The sequence below is a fragment of the Desmodus rotundus genome, chromosome 7 (genome assembly GCF_022682495.2).
Source record: "Desmodus rotundus isolate HL8 chromosome 7, HLdesRot8A.1, whole genome shotgun sequence".
Classification (NCBI taxonomy): Eukaryota; Metazoa; Chordata; class Mammalia; order Chiroptera; family Phyllostomidae; genus Desmodus; species Desmodus rotundus.
Window position 1 is genome coordinate 90,537,929 of NC_071393.1, and position 22,994 is coordinate 90,560,922.

At 41.0% G+C, this 22,994-nt stretch overlaps 1 protein-coding gene across 6 annotated transcripts in view; it reads right to left on the bottom strand.

Annotated features, from left to right (window-relative positions):
- The window catches only part of RORA (RAR related orphan receptor A), a 697,355-nt gene that overhangs the window by 50,272 nt on the left and 624,089 nt on the right, over window positions 1–22,994 (bottom strand). The window contains exon 1 of one of the 6 annotated variants that reach the window (XM_024567481.3): window positions 6,402–6,675. The exons of the other annotated variants lie outside the window; for them this stretch is intronic. Within the exon in view, the coding sequence (XP_024423249.2) occupies window positions 6,402–6,660 (259 nt within the window). The 5' untranslated portion in view covers window positions 6,661–6,675. Of the gene's footprint in view, window positions 1–6,401; window positions 6,676–22,994 lie in introns of those variants that run through there. 6 annotated transcript variants of the gene reach the window in all.

The following is a 22,994-nucleotide window of genomic DNA, read 5'->3' on the forward strand; positions in this document are numbered from 1 at the left end:
ATTTTAAAACCCCCTTGAAAATACATTCACACCGTCTGTATTAAGCCATAGAGGACTAAAATGACAACATGCCCATAGCCATAGCAACAAAGACTGTGAAACCAAAACCTTCTTGGTCTACAGATCATTTTAGTGGGTGAGGATGGTTAAGAAAATTACCCCACAGCCCAGATCCCTACTCCATCTCTGTGCTATTTTCCACTTCACAAAGTCTCCCTAGAATTAATAGGGAGAATGGAGTTTTGAGCAAGGGACCAGAGAAGGGTCTGGTCTTTATTAAAAATCACAAGCAAATTATTTAGACTTGCCAGTAGCAGAAGTACAGATGATGTTGTCATATTAATCATTTTAAGATCTTAAAGGATTAGGTGACCAACTCCTCCTAGAAGAAAAATTTTACTAGGTTCTCCACCCACAGTTTCCAGGACATAGCCAATGGTATAAAAACAAGAGATATGGCAGGTTCTAAGCTTTCAAATAAATACATCATAGATGTATTTGAGAGCTGCAGTTCAGTGTTTGTTGTTTTTTTTAAAAATCATCTCTTATAATGCTTTTCTGAGCCAATCAGTGCAGTCAGGCAGAGGAATGACCAGACAAATGACCCAAGGAGTTTTTTTCCTGACACCCTCTCTAAACACGTGTTCTTTATACTTGCTTATGAAAGAAATATTTCATTCTTAATTATAATATATAAGATCAACCAGAAAATGGACAGCAATATTTGCTGAAATCTGATGCACAGTTGTTTCTATGGTCTGTGCCAAAGGGGAGAAAGCAGGAGCTGACAGCTGGAAAGGAAAAAATAGAAAAAGGCAGCAGAGCCTTGGGGATATTAAACAGTTGGGAAGTGTGAGGAGAAGGAATGCTCTAGACCCAGCTAAGAGATTGACAGGTTTATTTTAAGAAGGTCTGACATCTAAGCATCAATTCAGAGATGCTAACACCTGAGAAATGTCATTTTTTTCCCCAACAAAGGAAATGTATATCTTGGGTGTTTGTCTTGAAGCTACCTATTTTCATGTACGTCATGCACTAGAGGTGAGGTAAGAACACCATAGCCATGTAAAGATATCAGAATAAGGTTTGCAACACAATCCCGTTTCCAGTTTCTACTCCTACAGTCCAAGGAGCTTTTGTTAAAAAAAAAAAATATATATATATATATATATATATATATATATATAAATAATTTATTTTTAGAGAGAGGGGAAGAGAGGGAGAGAAACATCAATGTGTGGATGCCTCTCATGCACCCCCTATTGGGGACCTGGCCCACGACCCAGGCACGTGTCCTGACTGGGAATCAAACTGGCGACCCTTTGGTTCGTTGGCTGGCACTCACTTCACTGAGCCACACCAGCCAGGGCTAAGAAGCTTCTTTTTCCTGCAGACAAACATGTCACATGATATTCTGCGACCGCCCTGCACCTACTGCTCTCAGCTATCCAACACTCAGCAATGTGTGTCTTCGCCACTTAAGACAGCTAGAGTGAGTGAGTGTGACTTTATCATTGGAATAAGCGAATCTTTCTAATTTGCAGTAAAAGTGTACCGTTCACACACTGTGGTATTTCAGTACAGCAAGGTTTTGAATTCTGTTTCACAAGTGATGGCAGCACATTTCACATCAGATAGAAACACACTCTGATTGCTAACAGCTGCTATGGGCACATCTTACTGTCGGGGCAGGAGCTTAGAATAGCAGGTCCTTTTTAATGCCAATGGCTGCTACCATCTTAAATACACACACACGCACATCACACATTCCACATGCTCACACATACCACACACTCCACATGCTCACACCCAGCTCCGTCCAGCTGCCAGCCCTACCACCACCTGCTGAGAACCTGCACAGTTAGGCATCAGGGATGCAAAGAAAGTACACAGAAATCATTAGAACCCTTCATCATGTTGCATTAGCTTCACTGTATGTGAATTAAGGAAGAAGGTGAACATTTTTTCAAAAGGAGTTGAGTACAATCTTGAAGGTAAAGTGTCAAAGTTCAATTTGTAAGCTCCAGAGCCTGAAGTTGAATCCTTGCCCTGTCACTAACTAGTCACGTGAACTTGAGCAGCTCTCTTTCTTAATCTGTGCCCGATCTTCCTTGCCTCTAAAATGATGCCTACCTCATTATTACATGGTGCCCAAATACGGTGCCATTGAATCAGTGCCTATACATAGAAAGTGCTCAATAATGTTAGCTATCACCACCATCACCATCATCACTTATGTTTTAAGGATGGTGGTATTTGGCAAGGGTTGCAACTGGAGTTGAGGGAACTATTACAAGAATGAAGAGGGACAGGTCATTCTGTTTCTTTTAGGTAAAGACATGGAGTTCTGCAGCTTTATTTCTGATGTAGAGGCCTAATATGAGAAGTAACGCTAAGCAGGTACAAAGCATGCCCGAAGGAAACCAGTGAATATTATGTCAGCTGCCTACTTTGTAGGAAAGCCCACAGCCAGGCTGGCATCTTAGAGAGATGGAGGAAGAGAGAGACATCCCTGTATGAGCTATGTGGTGAAGCTGGAAAATACCTGCATAATGAGCAACATTTACAAAAAACCTGTGAGACTGTGTGGCCATCTTTCTCCAGGGCTCACCTTCCCTCACCTGTTCTTAGGTATAGTGCTGCGCCAGGTAACCTTCCAGATCTGGTCCTGCTATATTGCACTGTGATTTGATGGTAAGAGTGAGTTGACCTGTAATTTCCCCAAGAGTAGAGATATCTTTTTATGGCAAAGTCTGTCAGGTATCATCTAGTTGGGGGAAAATGGTGACAGAAAGTGAAAGAGAAGCTCCCCTGGCAACCAATCTGTCCATTTTCATTGCATTTTGGTTTAGAGCACACTGAAATGTTCTTGTCAAAGTCCAGAGTCAAAGTTCTGCAGAGTTCCCAGCGGAGCTAGAACACTCTGTTTCAATACACCTGCCTCCTCTTTTTTTGTCTTATTTAAAAAACAATGTTTACCACTGTCAATCAAAGAGAATTCTGTTCAATACCACACCCTGCAATTACAGAACAGACAAGAAAACATGATGCTAATTTGGTACTGATGGAAAATAAAGTACTTTTTCCCTTCAAAGTAAATAATTTCCATTGAATGTGCTAGGACATAGTTTAGTTGTCTGTCTGTCTGTCTCTCTCTCTCTGAAGGCCAATAATTATGTATCATGGCAGGCTGCATCAGTAATCCAAAATTATTTCCCATTATTTTTTATTTCTCAAAAGAAAGCATTCTCCATCAGCTAAGTATTTTAGGACCTCAAGCTACATGGTTCCCAGCTACAACTGTCTAAGGCATTAGATGTCAAGGACCAAGTCCAAGGCCATGCCAGTGACCCTTAGGGCAGAGAGAAGTGACTCCTATGGCAGGGTACACTGGTACCACAGAAGCAAACCAAGCAGACAAGCGCCACCCCTGTGAGATGTTGGGGAGCCAATGTCCAGAGGGGAGGCTGGAGTCAGGCCACTGCTCCAGGAGAATCAATGCAACTACTCACTATGACCTGCCCTTATATTTTGCCTTCACTGTTATTCAAAGGAACCCAAAGTAGCCTCTGAAAGCAATTCCAAGAAATGGAGTTCAAAAAAAAAAAAAAAAAAAAAGAAGAGTTAAGGCTTAAAAAAAAATCATTTGAATAAGCATGCAGACTTCCAAACTGAAATTCTGAATGGGACAAGATTTTTTTTTGCGGGGGTGCATAACCTCAGGATGTTTGTTGAAAAAATTCAGTCACACCTCAAACACACCCATCAATAATCAAAGGGATAGCTAACACCTGTGTGGAATTATTATTCATTAAAATATCTTTAGACTATGTCACAAGAATAAGCTTGACTGGTCCTCACCCATCTCCACCCTCTAAAATAAACACACAGTCTTTCTATTGAAGCCAATTTCCTGTTTTTGGAATCAGCTTTTTGGGTTGTCAGTCAGACAAAATGAACTGATTACCTTACCATAAAATTTGCCATTGTCAATAGCAAGTCAGGTAACTATCACCAGAGGAATATCAGTCCATTTCAAAATGATTCTTGAGAGTAAATTCTTCCATCTGTGACAGAGAAATCATTTCTCCTCTTCTGCCCCACTGAGGTGACTGCACTCAAGAGGTTCATTTCATTGGCCAGTTAGATACCACAGTCCATTTTAGAGCGAATCTACTCCTTTCCTTTCTTTCCCCATTTCCTTTCTTTTTCGACTTTTGGACATTGCTAATTAATTTCCAAGTATGTTTTCTATGGGCATATGTTTTTCCTATGGGCATATTTTTACAAATATACTTTGAGAACCTACAGCAAAGTTCAAGGCGCTTTGCCAAAACAATGTCATCAGTAAGGCAGGGCAATCTCAGGAATAGTGATATAATTACTAATGATGTTAAAAGGTCTGTGTGATTTTTACATCATGTCATGCCAGGAACTTTTCTTCAAGGGGCTCAAGGGAAGAGATTAAAATGGAGAAAAGCAAACTTTGACAGTGGGGGTCAGGCTGCCTTCAGTCCCAACTATGTCAGGGAGTGAAGGTGCTGAGGAGACCTCAGTCCCAGCTGAGAGCACAGGTGTTCACTCCTCTCCGAACCTGACAGAGGGTGCGCTGGCATTTCCATCCCTGCTGACTTTGCCAGGCCTCCCACTTTATTCAACTACAAGCAAAAAATGGGGAGAAAATTGAGAACCCCGAGGGCTAACTAACAAATGATGTATTTTACTCTTGTAGGAATTTAAATTTGAATTGTCACTTGAATTAATGTTTGGCCTGTCTATTGAGAGAATCATTGCTAGACTGAGGGCACTGAGTTACAAAGACTTCAGCAATGGGTATGAAGGGCCAGTGGGCCAAGGGGCTTGAGATCACGAGCAGCAGATCTAAGATCTAAGTGGGTTCTCCAGGAAGGCTGCCCTCACTTCCGTCCGGGGTGTTACTTTTCCCTATCTGCAGCAAGCCCAAACAAGTCCCGGCAGAATGGCGCCGGGACAAGAAAATAAGTAGCAGTTCCAAACATTCTTTAGTAACATCAAAACCTTAAAAAAAAAAAATCAAACTTTAAGAAATCCTATTTTTTATATCTCCAAGGACACCACACTGTGAAATGGGGTAAAATATCGATAGTTCTATCATGACTTCTCATGGGGAAAGCTGCAGTGTCACAACTAACATTTCCATCGAATTCCCCTGTGTGCCCGCGTCTGGACCCCCTGTGGCTAAGTGAGGGCCGCCCAGCCCAGAAACACAGCAGTCGATGCTGACTGCAATAAAAGCACGGAGCTGCCCCGCAACCAAACTCCGCTGCCTCTTAGTGATTTCTGAACCGGTGGCTGAAGTCAGAATTCACCTGTGATGACCGTCAGGTTATGACAACGGAAGTCACCATTCCGTGGTCCTCCTGGGTAAGAGTTTCCCTTTGGTTCTTCCTCCAGGCAGCTTCCCACACTCACTGCCTGCTGTACAATTTTGTTAGTCAGGGCAGGAGTCATTCTGACCCGACCAGAAACGTGTATGATCAAGAGTGGGGTGACCTGGGCACTGGATGCCTGGTGTGTGTGTGTGTGGGGGGTGCTTGAGTGTTGCAGCAGAGAATGGCCTTTGAATGTCCTTTGTTTATGTTGTTGCTGCCATCTGCCATATTAATTTTCTGGAAGAAGAACATTTGTGGCCAATATTTTCTTCCAATAAAATCACTGGCACTAGTCTCTACACCAAAATGATGTTTGACCTTCAAGTGGTGATGTCGTCATTGCCACAGACTACTTTGAACCACTTCTCTGGCAACCACTCTCGGTGTCCATGAAATGAGAAGACAATTCTGTCACTTTATAATCTCTCCCCCCGCCCCTCTCTCTTTTTTTAAAGGAAAATGGCCTGGCCTGATTTCTTCTCTTACCATTAACTATTGGTTGTTTTCAAAAATCAAATTCACTTCTCCAGAACAATGGCCACTCTGGAGAATATTAAACCATCACTGAAGGAGTCGAAAGCAGTTCCAGAAGAGGAATTGCGTACTGGGTCTTGGCAGTGACAGTGAGTGTTTTTGGCACAAACGTTCACTAGCCTCCCCAGCTGACTGTCTTGAAGGGGCAATGTTCATGTGGAAGCATACCTCCCAGTACATTTGTTAAAATAAAATCAGCCTCATTACCTAATAATGCAAATGACTTTGGGAGGAAACTCGGAGACTCATATTTTACTTCTCCTTACAACGCTGTTCAATTAGAGTGGACTTTGTGGAAATTCTGATTTCATTACCATCCCTGCTGCATTAAAGTATGCTTTCTGATGTCATGCTCTGGAATAAACTAAGTTGTTTGCTACAACTACCTACACACAAATTAGAAAATTATATGACAAGGAGTTTAATACAGCCTGCAGCCGGGACACAGGTTATTACTGAAAGTAGTTGTCGGCATGGTTTCTGGTTCTGCAGTAAAAGAAGATGACTTGAAAGGACTCAGTGGTTTTGATGCTCTCCTGGAATGAAAACATTCAGTGAGCGCACAGCATTGGGCTGTCATTAACGCCAGCCATGCGAAAACACTGTCTCCATGAACACTACCGTCACTTCCCCGGCAAGGCCATGACTTTCCACTCTCTGGCATTTCGGGCACGGAGCTGGTACTTTTCCAAAAGAGAATGTCTGGGCGATCCATTCTAGGTCCTCCAACACACACGGTACTTTTCAGTTAATAGGTGGCCTGAACTTGCCAAAGTCATTCGATAACTTCTATGGGAAAATGTGTTCCTTTCTGCAAGTTAATGATGAAATCCTCAAACTTTGGAAGGCAAGAAGTATCAACACTACATTTAAAGGTACATAGTGTTGGTTCAAAATAGTGTGGCGGATTAAAGTGTAGACATATCAGAGTAGCTTTTTATTGTTCCCCTTGAGTTTCTTAAAATGTACAGTTTAATGTGGTATTATTGATAAAGCAGAAAAATGCCTGGTATTCTTGATATATTTGAAGATATGGAGCACCTTTTGTGTACTATGTCTGTTGCCTGACTGCGCTGTCACAAGCAACAAAACACCATACTTCATCCCAAAGTGACGAGGACTGTGGAATGAAGCACGTTGTGTGCGGTGGAGTTAATGGCACACCATCAAACAACAGAGTTGCCCTCTATTTTCTAGCTCTGCAATCAAGAGAAGGAAATAAAGCTATTTTCTTATGTAGGGAGGAAGCATTAGGAAGTGGCATTCACTATCGTATCACCAGGGTATTTTGCTGTTCTTGTTATTTTCCTCCCCCCACAATTCCTGGCCCATGAATTAATTTAAGAAACAAACAAGGCATCCAGGAATAGACTAAATATAAAACGGTATTTGCTGTATTCTTTGGTTTCAAACATTCTAAAAGCAAGATACCAAATTTTAGATGAGAAAATGTTTTGCAGTTTCCCAGGATATCACATATTTGTCATACTTGCTACAGTGATAGTATGTCATTTTTAATACCACATTTTTATTGCAATGATTTTCAAATGTCCACGGTGAATTCTCACAAAGAGATTGCCTGAGTGTTGGGGAGGGTGGGACATCTGGTTACACTCTTATGTAATCTTTTTATTTCACTCATTTTCTATGTTTAAAATTATAAATTCAAACTACATCATCATTTTTAATCCTTGTCTATCTCAATTTTAATCTAAAAAACAAAAAATAAAATTATATCATTATTTGTATTGTGAAATACCCACAAATAGGACTCCAGGGGTACATATGTCTTGCTTTATACGGTGTCTGATTTATCTCCCAGCCGTCAATCAAATCACAATGACAACGCAACTCATTTTATAAAACAAAGGAGCCAAAGTACAAATTGTTTATAATTGAGCTGCTTTTGACCTAGTAAGAAATTTAGGAGAGGAACACCTAAGACTGGAACTCTGGATGGGAATTTTAATGTTTTAAGTTGTTCATACTTAACCCCAAACACATTCATTTCAGAAAATAATGTTTAAAGCCACAAAATTTATGATGTAGGTATCAATAATTTCCCCCTTTAGTGTTCACCAAAAATACTTTTTAAAATCTTTTCTATAAAACCATATCTGGAAAATATCAATAGAAATATTATCAGTCTTTCTCCTTTGGACATAAAAGGGGTTAAAGCTATTGTCAGCATACAATAAGCTTTCAATGGAAAAAATTAATCTTTCTTAATGTTTTTTCCCTCAAGGACGGCCAGAAAAAAATGGAAATAGATATCTCCGTCTGCATCTATCTACGGTGACTCTCGAAGGAGATGAAGGAGTCTAATAACGCTACCTCGGTTTTGAAATAAAAGTTCAAGCAATGAATGGCTGAATTCACACCTGAAACTACACCAAATACAGGCTTACAAAAATAAGTTTTCATTTATGTGAAATCATTACCACAATTACAGAAAACAAAAGGAGCATTTTGCAGAACCATTGCTAGTTTGCCACTCTTTCTGCTAATTTAGATTGTGCAGAAGTTTCATCGTGTGGACGACTTGCTCTTCATCACACTGGGGGAAACACCTTTAGAAGCAGACAAGACAGCTTTACATTAAGCAATCTCTTTCCATCTAGGTTTCCGCAAGGAGATTTCACAGGATCCCATAAGTGAAGTCAATTAAGTATAACTATAGCTCTGCAGGGAATACAAAACACATCAATATACTCATGGAGAAGAGATCCATGCATATTTATTTTCAGCATTTGGAAATGACTGGTGAGAGTGATTCCGTGCCCTTGCCTGTTGTCTTGATAATCTCATGCCTTTTAAGCAAAAGGAAATGTATAGCGCATAATGGCTTTACCACCCTGACCTCAATATGGAGTAAAATGACAGATAACAAGGAAGTAGAAGGTGGTCACTTACACAAGAAAATGATTTTGATGCTTTGGCTTATTCTGGTCTCTGCTTAGTTACCACATCCTTGTCAGCAGATGTGGCTGACAGTTAAAACCTGCTATGTCTAAGGTTTAAGATATTGAACATAATTTGGGTGTATGAAGAGTCATCTTTTCATTTCATAAATAATTTCAGTAAGAATCCATTGCCCATACTAATTCTCCCCAGGAAAGTTAGTTGAAAGACCTCAAATAATTTCTCCCACTGCCTTGCGATGATGCCTTGCTGGTCTCCTTCCTCATCAGAAACTCCTTTTCTGGGTTAGACACTCATAGTTTTTGTTTGCTTAGCATGCATGCTCTTAAGAGCTAAACGGAACCTTTCAAATACACAATTTCAGACCAGTAAGACCTCTGGGATGACCCAGTCAAGACCCTTTACTTTTTAAGTTGCCAAGGCAACTGATGCTTTGAGAGGTAAAGTGGCTGTCCTGTGACTACCTAGCTGGGGTGAAACCCAGAGTGGCCACCACCACACCTGCTCACTCTCCTGCCATCTTTCCAACCAGGTTTATACTAACTCCCCCATTTCACAGACACAAAAACCGAACCAGTGTCAACAGAACAGAAATCTCTCACTTGGGAGGAGTGGGCAGAGGTCAGTTTATCAGGGTGGCTAGCTGAAGCCTTGGCAGCTGCAGGGGGATGGGTGGGCTGACCTTGAAGACAGGAAATGGGATGGTTCAATGGTCACGGCAGTGGTGGTAAGAAGAGGCAGTAAACTGTGGCACCTTAGACATATCTAGAGATACAGAAGCTTTACTTGCTTCTTAAAGTCTCCCTTATTATTTGTCTTAGGGTCCACAGGAAATCAAAAACCAGAGGCATTCTTAAGTCCTCTCTTCCCAAGTCGTCTGCTATTTTAACAACTGGATTCATTCTTTATAGCATTTTTCATTCCCTGGAATGCTATGTAACTATTAGCCGTCTCCACATGTTTAAAACGGAAAGTGTGTAAAGCAGGGGCCTTTTCTTCTCATCCTATATTCCCAGGCCCTAACTCAATGCCTGACATACAGCAGGTACTCCAAAGGAATGCATAAATTAGGGAATCCTATCACCTGCTTCCAGCATGTACTAATCCCTATATCTTTAGAGGGAATGAAAGGGTTGTCAAAGCTATCCTAGATACCACTAAGCACTTTTTTCCTTCTGGCATGGAAACTCTATGGCGAGAACCAAAATAACTTAAAGGATTCCCAATTTATCATAAAATGAAACAAATAAGAAAAATCAATGGGGGCAACCATTCTTTTCTGAACTACATTTACTAGAACCTGCAACCCACAGATGCCAAAGAAATCCACAAGATTGGGGGCAAAAAGGCCATGGGAGCTGGAATTGGGGGAAAGGGGACTTCCACGGAGAGAAAGGTGGAAACTACTCTTCTGATGCCAAGGGCTGATCCATAAGTGGTCCGCACATGGACGCCCCGTGAGTATGTTAGATGTGCAGGGGTAGCTTTAGAGATAGACAGACAGGAGCCTCAATGCTAAGTTGGCCACTTATTAGCTCAGAGATCCTGGGCAAGTTATTTAACCTCTCCAGTCTGCTGTTTTCTAATATGTGCCATGGAGACAAGAGCAACGATTTCACAGGGTGGTTACGAGGCTCAAATGCAAGCATACATCTAAGCAAGCAGATCAGTGCCTGGCACACGATGGTAGCCACTATTACTATTATTACATGAGCTGCTGGTATTTTTATTTGATCTCAGATAATACTTAATAATCAAAGTTAATCTCCATCTGCTTTTCTGAACCAGGAATTACTGCTTTATCCTGGGATTATTATAAGATCAAGGTAGCAAGTGGGCTTCAGCTCATTTTCCAAGTCAGATGGGTTTCTAATGGATGCTCAGGATACTGGTTGAGACGCACTGTGCTGCAACTGATTGTGACGTCTGCCAAGGGTATGGGGCCAGGCTCGCTGGTTCCAATATTAGTATTGGTAAGCCTCTTCTAGGGTCGCAGAGACTAACAGCTATGTTAATATTATGTAACAAAGCACAAAGAAATGGAAAGAATGGGCTAAGAGTTAAGTGGTATGGGTTCTAATTCTAGCTCTGGAGCTAACTGGCTAAATGATTTGATTCAGTCATTTGTCCATGAAGTTACTTCCTATTCAAACCCTGTGATTTGCCAATATCGATTTTGAAAATGTCAGATATATATATGGCAGGGTCCGGCCTACAGGAAGTCCTTAATGGTTATTTAAGATCATTTGAAAGAAAAGTAAAAGTCCAAGACTATCATACAGAAGTGTAACAGTTAAATATTTCCTGTCCTCATTCAAAAGTTTGACTCTTCCTACCAATGAAGAATATTTTTGAAAGAAGAAAAAAAAAAGATTCCAATATTTTTGGCACTACAAAATAATCAGCTAATGCTGAGGGATGCTCCAAGAAAGACAAGGCTGTTGAGAACATGGCAGCCCTTTAATAACCAAGGCACCATTTAAAAATAGCTGGAATTAATTACAGAGCTAATGACCCATTGAAAGGCTTAAATACCAAAGCCAGCACTGAACAATCATGGAAAATATGGCTTAAAAGGGTTTTAGAGAGCAGAAACCAGGAACAGCAGTTGAAACAAAAACCACATTATCCTAGAACACTAGCTACTTTGGTGAGAAACATTCAGGATGTGAAAATCTCAGGGGAGTTCTCGTACTGGGTAAGAGAAGCCACTAGGATCAACAGAAAGACAAGAAGATGACACATACGCTCACAGTCACCTGCTTGGAAAAGAAGGGCCTCTATTCAGCATTCACCCGAGAGGAGAGTCCTTCACAAACAGCTCCCCCCCACCACCCAGGCTTCCTTTCCCCCCTCCCACCCCGTTTTTCTGACATACCTACCCATTTGTAATGGGCCATAGGCTAAAATGAGAATTTCCACAGACAGGAAAATATGTGTTTTAATAAGTCTCTGTGGCTATTTTCGAGCGGCATTATCTCCATGAGCTTCCTGTGTCCTGGTCCTCTGTGCCTCACAGCCACACCGTCATAAGCCAAAGAGGAGATGATAACCTGCTTCAGACTGCCCTACTTGCCAGGCAAAAGTGATACCACTGCAGTTCTTAGCTTCTCTCTGTACCAAAACGGCCTTTCTGTACATCAGTATCCTGGGAGTACACCGGGTGTCCGGAGCTGGAACCGTTTCATTACTTCATTCATGCCCATTTATTAAACGCATTACTCTTACCCTTATTTGCTCTGCAGCCCAGACGGGCCTTGTAGTTGCCTTGCGAAGTTAAAAATGTAATGGAATCAAAAGGTTCCAAAGCCTTTGAGCTTTCAACGTGGGGGTGTGGGGGTGGAAGTGAGGCACTCTTGACGTATATTGGTTTCAAGGAGCAAATATAAATTTGAGTATAAATTGCTGCTCACAATAATGCGTTTAAACCAGCAATTATTTATACTGTACTACTCGAGATACCCTATAATTATTCTGAAAGCGCTTGCCAATGTCTACCCTGTTTCATAATTGCCAACACAGCCTTGTTCAAAAGAATTAGTGGCTATGTTAAAATTCTGTTTGGTGTTATGTTACTGTTTGAAACGAGAAGTGATTGCACCATGTTGTGATAGTCAAGCCGAAAGAGGCCAATAAAGGAAAAAAAAAAATTGTCCTGTACTCACAGGTGGGAAGGAACGGGAGGTGGTGGTTGGGAGGACGCTCAAACTGCTGGAGTTTTTTTTCTACTTCTTTTCTAAGAAATACTGTCATCTTTTGAGCACACTAACTTTCAGGAAACTTTTAACAAATGTTTCAAGTGGTAGTTGTTTGAAAGAAGATAACCCACTTCTCCCTCTTCCCCACTCCCACCTGCCCAGAAAATATCGTTCCCTTCTGGCCTTGACTCCTGATATTCGTGAGTCTGTGGTGGTGGAGCCACAGCTTACGCATCTCGAAACATCCATCTGTGGAGGTCACTTGACTTTGTTGACCTATTTTTTGGCCACTTCTTCCTGTTACCCAAATCTTCCCCTCTTGAAACTATGGTCCTACTTTCTAATGAAGAACAAACAGCAGAGGGAGTTCTCGTTATCTATAATGAAAGCTTTTGGAGTCTCTGGCATTCACTTCCAGTGCGTGGTTAGGAAAAAATGGGATGCATCCTGGGTGTCTCTCCCATATTGATTTCAAGCTCTGTTTCCTCATTGACCCACTCAATTGTGGATGAGGGGCTCTGCATTCCTAGCCATTTCCAAATGAGATCTACTCTCAACATTGGAGGTGCTGCGGATAGTTTCATAAATAGAAACAGGGAGGAGGAAAGTCTGGCCTAAGCAACAATGACTGAATTTAAATCATATATTGCCACCCATGACCCCTCTCTTTTATGAATACATCAAGAAAAAGTAGAGAAGTAAGGCAGTTGTCTGAGAATAAGTTTTGTATTACTTATCTAAATATTTTAGGGAGATCTTTTTCCTACTCTGAGTGTCCAGGCTATCTTCTCAGTCCTGTTGGCTTGGCAGGTGAAGATCTCACCACTGACCGCTCCCCACACTTCTCAGGTGGGTCATAAGCCAAAGTCAGGATGCCATGAATCCACTGGCCACAAATGAGGTCCTCTAAGCCTGGAAGTTCACAACTCCCCCTTTCTCTTTCTGACTTCAGGGTCCACTAGAGACCTCAGCTTTGAGTCAAACATCACTTCCTCCTCTAAGTCTTCTAAAATGAAGAAACCTTGCAAATTACAATAGATGTTTCCCTTCACCATTCATGTATCCGGTTTGAACTTCCTTATCTTCCTTTGGTGAATATGTTGCCTTGCCCTTTTTCCCCTTCAGGAACATTTTTGTGTCCACCCCAATTCAATGACACATGACAAGGAACAGATTTATCGCAGCATACATTTCTGCATCCCCCCCAAGTGCCTGAACCTCCCCAAACGATTGAACAGCAATATGCGCCCAATAAATATTCTTTAAATAGCTATCCCTTACTCCCTGATTTAATCCCACTGTCACTGGATATGTGTTATTCTCCTTTTGTTCTAGAGAAATTTCTCCTCCTCCTACTTGCTGGCAGAAAGAATTTTCTGCTACCTGTATTTTTTTCCCGCTTAGTACTCCCTCCGATTCTGTGAAGGCTGAACTTGAAGTTGCCATGGAAGAATCTGCATTATCCCTCCACAGCCATACCTAAAATGAACCCATTTTCTTCAGTAAGATAAAAAACATACTCAACTGTTGTAGTTACCTGGGAACTAGCAAGTGGGAGCTTTTTGGCCCTAGAAGAGGACGTGTGAGATGACATGTGGTTTGGCTTTCATTTGGAAGGAGCAGAAATCACAGAGCTCGTGGTTACGTGACAGGAAAGGCCAGGGCAGCGAACGCGGTGTTATGGCTAAGTTACTCCGTACTCTTATGTAATGAGACGTAAGCTCAGCCTTGCTTGAGTTTAAATCACCAGAGTCCACTGTTACAGACTCTGGGGTGGGAGGATAAACACCGGAAATTCTGTCCTCCCCCTCAAGTCTGTGAAGCCCAGGGTTCATCAGAAGCACATTCCCTTCAGCTCCATGAGAAACATCTTGTAAATTGGAAACAGACAGGAGTTATTTTCTAGATAGTTTTCTCAAAGAATTCGACGAGGTAAATTCTCCTAACTTCAGAAACCTCTGTGAACATTATCTTTTAGAGCATCGCCAGAGCAAAGAACATGAATCTCAGCTAAGTAGAGTCCTAGTAAGTAATTTGGGCTAGCTAAATTTTCAAATAGCTGAAGTTTCATCCAAGCAAGCACATCGAAGCAAAGGAAGTAGTTATCGTAAATATTTTTTTATGGAATATTTCTAAAATCATGACATTTATTTTTCCTCCGAGAGCATAATTTACTCTTTCCTGATAATGCAGTCTTATTATAAAATAGTTTAAAACTTATCATATACTTACCCCCAAAACAACATAATTAATATATACGCTGCAATGCTCTGAAGGCCTACTAAGAATTATATGACATTTTGCCTCCAAACTACATGCCCCAGTATGTTGATTTTTTAAGAGTTTTCCCCTTTTTTATTAGTTCCATCTGGAGCCACATACTCCATCTAATGAGGCCATCCCATTTATAACTAATATTTCATCGTAGGGTTAGCCATGTGCTTGGAACCTGACCAGAGAACCAACCTTGTCAGGGGACCTGTGCAAAACCATTATAAATAGGATGTATTAGGTCTACAGGGATTTCCTCTGAGTCAAGGACATGAGCTGTAGTGCTTGAACTTTGGGACTCTGTTTTGGCAGCCCAAAGAACTATCTGCTTACTTCCTACGTTCTCAGATGGTTCCTGATAGAAGAGGTTGCAAAAGGACAGGGTCATCATAGGTAAAGTATTGCTGGATTAGGAAGGCAAAGATGGCATCTGAAAGACCATGTTCTTCAAATTACCCAGAGACAGTGTGGCGCAGAGAGCAGATCATTATCTGCACGACAGTCTTCGGTAATTATTAAAAGCTCATTTGCTTTGAGAAAGTTTCCCAATCTATTCCCAATGTCATCACACACAAAGGTTTTAAAGAATGGCAAACTGATTTAATATGACTTAAGACAAATTTTATGCCCCCCCACCAAAAAAAAAATGTTCCAAGCCAAATATGTATACATTATAAATTCTGGCTACTGTTTTTTTGTCTTTATTACAGGTAATCAAAAATGACTATAGTTGCTTTTTCTTAAAGAAGCAACTCGAGTTATAATAAGCAGTCTATGAATAATTTGAATTTGAGGTTTTAGTTCATTTTTAGACCATGTCAACCAATAATAGGTAGTCCATATTGGGTAAAACAAAAAGTTTATTAGAGCAAATCTTTATTCTGTTCCCTATAAGATCGCATTCAATTTCAATCTCTCCAGAGAATTTGACTGACCTCTTAAGGCGGTTTAAGTTGATTATACAGCCACAGATTGCAGTCTGGCTGTATGTTGAAATGCATGCCACTTTAAAAAAACAATGAGGACATCAAAATTATAACTAGACTACAGAACAACCATCATTCAGAAGCACCTGAAATCTAGCTGAGTGGAAGTCCTACAACTAAGAATATAAAGAAGAAGCCACATCGAGAGTGGTAGGAGGGGTGGAGATGTGGAATAAATAGGCTGTTCCTGCACCCATATGTGGTAGACAAAAGTCAGGAGGGATATCTAGGCTGCAGAGGTCCCCAATAAGGAACATAGTTACATGACAGGCCCTCCAGCCCAGGGTTCCAGTGCCAGGAAGAGGAGTCTCCATAAACTCTGGCTGTAAAAACCAACAGGGATTGTAGCTGAGTGAGATGGAGAGCTACTGGAGTGCCAGGCAATTCCTCTATAGGGCCCACCCATGGACTTACACTCCGTCTGAGCTCCAGTGCTGGGGCAGCAACTCAAAAGGGACATACGAGAAAGAACTGAATTGTCTGGCATCTGGGTGAGAGCTGGAGGGGCAGCTTTCTCCCAGAAAGAAGTGCTGACAGAGGCCCTTGTTCCTTTTCCTGAGCCCTCTCCCTATAGAACTGGCAGGCAGGTGCCACATCTGAGTCTCCATCACCTGAGTAAGTCTGTTAGCCCTGCCCCGGATGTTCCCTGAGACCCTGTCTCACCCAACTTGTAGGCCCACCCAAGCTGTCTTGGCTCATGCTTCAGACTTTCCCAAAATCTCTCAAACAAGCAGCACCTGGCCTTCGTGTGCCTGTACCTCTTGCTAAGTGCCCCCAGGCCAGGCTCTACCAGCATTTGGACTTGGTTAGCAGCTTGGCCTCTCTCGGCACCTCTCAGCCCAGCACAAATAGCAGCCATCTGCAGACCACTTTGTGGCTCATGCTGGGAGGCCCAGGGCAAAACACAGGATCAGGTGACATTGGCCTGAAACTTGCAGGAGGCCCCAGAGCCAGCATACCCAGTGGACAGTTTCAGACCACATAGCAGCACCACTTAACCATCTCCACAAGAGACACACTCAAGGGGTGAACTCAGCAGGAATGAGAAGTCCTCTGAAGTAAGTCCTGCTCCATAGGGTGGGCTCCTACTCAGTTAATCCTCCACAGTGATCCCAGCCAGTCCTTGAAACCAATCAGCCTGAGGGTAAGTCCCTCCCATTACCAGGCCAATAGCCATCAAGGCTCAACTACTACAGGAGGGTGTCCACAGCCCACAATGGGTGTGAGCACCTGAGTTCCTAGCTTGGTGAATGGGGAGACTGTGCTACAGGTCCCTATAAGATATCTCCTACATTGGGCCACTTCACCAAACCCAGAAAACAGCAGCTCTACTTAATATATAGAAACAAACACAAGGAAGCAGCCAATATGAGGAGACAGAAACAGGTTCAAAGTGAAAGAACAAGAAAAAGAACTAGATGAAATGGAGGCAAGCAAACAGATACAGAGTTCAAAACAGTGGTTTCAAGGATGCTCAAGGAACTTAGTGAGAACTTCAACAGCATAAAAAAGAACCAGTCAGAAATGAAGGATGCACTAATTGAAATGAAGAATAATTTACAGGGAATCAACACTAGAGAAGATGACGTGGAGAACCAAATCAGTGACTTATAATATGAGGAAGCAAAAAACACCCAATCATAACAGCAAAAAGAAAAAAGAATTTAAAAAAAAAAAAGGATAGTGCAAGGAGCCTCCGAGACAACTTCAAGTGTACCAACATTCATATCATGGGGGTGCTGGCAGGAGAAGATAGCAAGGAACTGAAAATCTGTTTGAAAAAATAACAACACAAAACTTCCCTAACCTGGTAAAGGATGTAGCCATACACATCTAGGAAGTGCAGAGAGTCCCAAACATGATGACCCCAAAGAGGCCCAAACCAAGACACATCATAATTAAAATGCAAAAGGTTAAAGACAAAGAGAATTATAAAAGCAGCAATGGAAAAGCAGTTAGTCACCTACAAAGGAGCTCTTATAAAACTATCAGCTTATTTCTCAACAGAAACTTTGCAGGCCAGAAAGGATTGGCGAAAAAAATATTCAAAGTAATGGAAAGTAAGGTCCTATACCCAAGATTACTCTGCCCAGCAAAGATTTTGGATCATTTAGAATCAAAGGACATGAAAAAGCTATAGGAGTTCATCACCACCAAACTAGTATTACATGAAATATTAAATGATCCTCTTTGAGAAAAAGGAGGGAAAAAAGATAAAAAATATGAACAATACAATGGCAATAAATACATACATACCTATCAACAATTGACTAAAAACCAAAATAAATGAACACACAGAACAGAAACAGACTCACAGATACAGAGAACATTTCAATGGTTGCCACATGGCTAGGGGGTTGGGTGAAAAAGGTGAAGGGATTAAAAAGTACAAATTGGTAGTAGCAGAATAGTTATGGGGATGTAAAGTACAGCATAGGGAATAGAGTCAATGATATTCTAATAACTATGTATGGTGTCAGATGGGCGAGAGATTTATCGGGATAATCACTCTGTAACTTATACAATGTCTAATCATCAGGGTGTATACCTGAAACTAATATAATATTGCATGCCACCTGTAGGTGAAAAATAAAAAATGATTTTAAAAAACACTGAGTAACAAGGGTGCTCTTCTAACATTTTTTTCTTTTATTTACTTTTTCTTTTCGAGAGTGCTTTCTGAAACAGTCAAATTCATGTGACATAACCAGGGTCAGCTTGCCCCCACCACACCATTGATGTCTGATTAACACAGGAACCGAGCTGCCATTCCACTTTTCTTATGTTTACGCTCGCTTAATAACCACATTCAAGTGGTTATCCATCCTCTAAGGCGGCTGCTTAGGCACTCTGTCATTCTGCTCTTAGCAGCAGCTGCTAATATTTAGCTGTAATTTTAGGCTGAAAATTGTTTCCTTTTTAAAAGTTACACAGGCTTACTAAACAAAATTCAGAAAATATAGAAAAGTATAAAGGAAAAAATGTATTCATAGTCTCTGCTCCAAGAGTTACTCAATGAAGGCGTTAATAACGTACACGACTGTATACACACTCATCTTCACATGCACACACCAACACACACATGTTGGCGATGATGTTTTAAACTGTTTCTGTACGTGGGGAGTTTTACTTTGTATTTTTTTAAATATTGGAAATGCTAGAAAATTATAAACAATTGAGACATAATGGTAATTGTTATAAGAAAACGTTAAACTCTGAACTTTGAAATGAATGCAAGAATTTCACCCAGTGTTACAGATCCGGGAAAGCTGGAGGAAGATGCTTTAACCATGAGATGGCTCCCAAGGTTTTGGGCCCCTTTCTGTAATATGATAGATTCCAAATTGTAAAATACCCATTCGTTTTAAAAAAGGGTCAGACAAAATAGAAAGAAAGCAAATGTCAACCCAAAACTGTATCAGTAGGAGTTGAAATTCTCCCAAAGCGAGCAGAGTCAGCCTACCACAGCAAAACCACAATGGGGTGAATACTGAAGTATTCAGACAAAAACCCCTGTTACTGAAGCAAACCGCAAGTATTTGCTTAGCACCTACTATGTCCAAGATTCTGACTATGCACACACGAGGAGTGTCAGACAACTGCCCAGTTTTCCATGCTTCTTTGTCTAACTAGGTATACCGGAAGTTCTCCCCATGGGATTCCACTTTTTGTATTTTGGCTGAAGTATCCATTTATATTGATGGATAGAGGATATTAAACAGGCTTTTGAACTAGATGGTATCTCCACTTCAAAATGAAGTCTACCTTGTGCGTTTGATTAGGGAAACTTCAGGAGATTTTAGCCCGTATGTACATATTTTCAAGTACTGCAGTGGTCAAGAACACTTAGGGTTTCTGTCTGCCACTTGGATACATCTAAGAAAATTTTCCTTGAACCTCAGTTTCTTCATGTGTAGCATGGAGATCTTACACCTCACCTCACCTCACCTCACCTCACCTCACCTCACAGTGCTCTAAAAACAAAGAGATTGCGCAATACTCGGGCAATTGGGGACTCTCAGTAAACGGCAGTTCTTATTGTACACCCCAAAGAGTCTACTAGGAAACTGACTCCCCAGAGGTTCACCATGGCGTTTCCTGTGTGGTTACACGACAGACCTTGTTTATCAGAGGACACAGACCCCAGTTCACTGCGGTTCATTCTTGGTGGTCACTGGAATATTCGTTCCCATACAAGTACACGGACAGGTGACAGTGGCCTACATATGAACAGAACAGCAAACATGGCACTCAGTATTGGATGAAACATCCTCAGAGTGTGCCTTGGGCCTGGGCCCAGCTTTTACTTTGTCCTCTCAGGTGTGGGCCTCCCAACGTGAGCATGCTCGTCACCACACACTCTCCTTTAGCCTGTGAATTCATGTCCAAATAATGAATCCAACATCTGAGAAATCCATAGGCTTACAATCTGTATATGGCACAGCTGTGGAGACATGGTTGAGAGGCTCTGGGCTTAGACACCTAAATTCAAATCTCAGTTCCCACTGCTCTGTGATCCTGAAGTCAGTTTAACCTCTCTGATTCTCAGTTCCCCTCTCCTGTAAAAAGGAGATCACTCCTACATACAGAGTCGCTGGAAGGTAAATGTGACCGTGCATGCCGACTGCTGAGCCCAGTCCAGTGCCTGGCATATAGAAAAGATTCGACCATCATCAGCTTGTGTTGGTAATGTTTCTGACTTCATCCTAATAAGGTGCTGTTCACATTTGTTCACCAAATCAGATCTTGTTTTGGAAGTTTTCAAAATTTTGAAAAAAATTTTGTTGTTCTCAGTGATGACAATTTGGATCGCCCACATTTTCTCATCTAGTTACTTTTGCCTGCACTTGTGAGAGAGCTGACTAGGGTGAGGGGTACAATTGTGGGCTGCAAAGTACTGTTCTCCTGGATTCAACGCCTCCTGAGTCCTAACAAATATGATCTTTTGGTCTCATTAGGACAATCATCTAACCAGGAAAGACAGGGGCCCACAAGAGCCAGTCATCTTCGACTTGCTGAACTTTCAATGAGTGTATTTTTCAAATACACTTCAAGGACGAAGAATCAGAGAGAACCCTCAATTAAAACTACTTTCTCCATGTAAAATTATAATTATTCTAGGAAAATTATGGGAGAGCATAAAAGTACTGATAGTTAAGTAACTCAATACCCTGACGGTGCCTGAGGTAAAACTCTGTAACCAGTGCAATGAGAGCATCATTACACTTCTTTGCTTCACTCTTTGGGGCTTTCACTTCAATGCCACAACCACCTGCTTACAAAGTGCTCTGGGTGAGCAGTGACCACGCTGTGAGCTCACTGAGTGTTATCTACTGCGTTCTACCAATTCCTCCGTGAAAAGACAGGGTGTTCCTGAGACCTCAGTCTCTGCCTTTCGTCCATCAGTGCTTTCAAGAACATTGTCTTCTTTTGATGTGGGCTGATTTTAAGGGACAACAGAGGTTTAACAGAAAACAAAATTGTATTTAGATAAAATTGGTGTATTCCCAAGAATTCTTCCCTGAAGGTAAATTCCACAGATAAAACACTGACTTTTCTGCATTTTAAATGTAATTTAATATATATATTTTTTGTTTTAAAAGAGTTGTTTTTTGTAACCAGGAGCTCAAGTACTGTTGCCGTTCAAACTGGATTGGTTTCGGACGGTGGGAAAGGTGGGAAAATAATTCTGCAAACGCCACTGACAGTGCACATTATACGTGATCTATATGTATGTATTTGTGAGCTGAGGCATTTGGAATACATGGCTGCTTAAATAATGAGATAAACTGCATTTGTCCAATGTCTTCCCATTTATATCACATAAACTTGCGTTATTCAACAACCCAAACTTATGTTATTCAACAATTAATTCTGCCATTCACAATGGGCTTTTTCCAAATTGATCTGTTTCATGTTAAAATTGGTGATAAAGGCGTTTTTTTTTTTTAATGGGCTAGGTAGCAAGCAATATCAACTTCCGAAAGCATAACCCAATACAGATAACTTAATTATTAGCCATACCATCTACACAGAACCAGTATCATAAGACACTCAGTTTGGTTCAAAGATATATTTCCACTACTCCTTAAAAAAAATTGAGCTAATTATGATGTGACCTGAATTGAGAAAGTCAACACATCCACTTGAACAACCACTCACACACCTGAGCAAAGTGAATTGTCCTTGGACTGAGGCCAGGTATTTGAAAGGGTTTATAAACGTCACTCATCTCCTGGCTTGAAAACAGAAGTTAATTCTAATACAAGTATCTTGCCCACCTACCCCCTTGATGCTGGTAAGTTGTTCAGGGAGCATTTGGGGAACATGATGCAGAATTAAGAGCAGAGGTCTGTAATTAACATACACTCATATGGACACTCTAAAAATAGGTTACCAAGGAAAGTCTTCTTATTAGGCAATGTCACCAAGAATTAATTGGTTAATGTCTACATAGCCCAACTATATATAAATAATGTATGATTATTATAATTATGGAGAGCACAGTTCAAATTCCACTTCTAGTTCAAAGAGTAGTAATTTATACATCTAAGTATAGATGCAAATATTTAACTGTGTAAAAATACTTATTTTAATGCTATTTCAAAAGTTTAATAAGTATTACTCATCTCTCAAGTTTTACTTTTCCTCTTAATAAAAGGCCTTAAATGATGCAAAAAATCAAAATTCCATTTCTTTAATGTTATTATTTTTTCAGGAAATTTGGTTATTACATGCAAAAACTGCCACATTAACCAGAGTGCATCCTGGTGGGTGGTTAAGGAGCAGGTGATTTAACTTTGCTGAAAGCTAAGTTTACATGGAGGAGAGAACAATAAATAAGGTTGGGTTCCTCGCCCTCAGTCGCCTATGTCACTTGAGGTAAAAGAAGTGGGTGACTGAACGAGTGCATGGTAAGTTGTAAAGATCATAACGACATAATATAACAATCCAGATTTTTTGAGAGATGATATAGGAAGATCATTTGTCATTTGATTGGGCCATGGAGAATAAATACCTCAGTTCAATAGAAAGCGGAAGCTGAGACGGGATGGCAAGTGCGGCAGACATTCTGGCATGAGCACGCATGGTGTGTTAAAAGAGAGGCTTTGCTGGAAAATTACCTCTGGGTAGGAGGGTGGTGCTCTGCTGGAAAATGCACAGGAAGATGC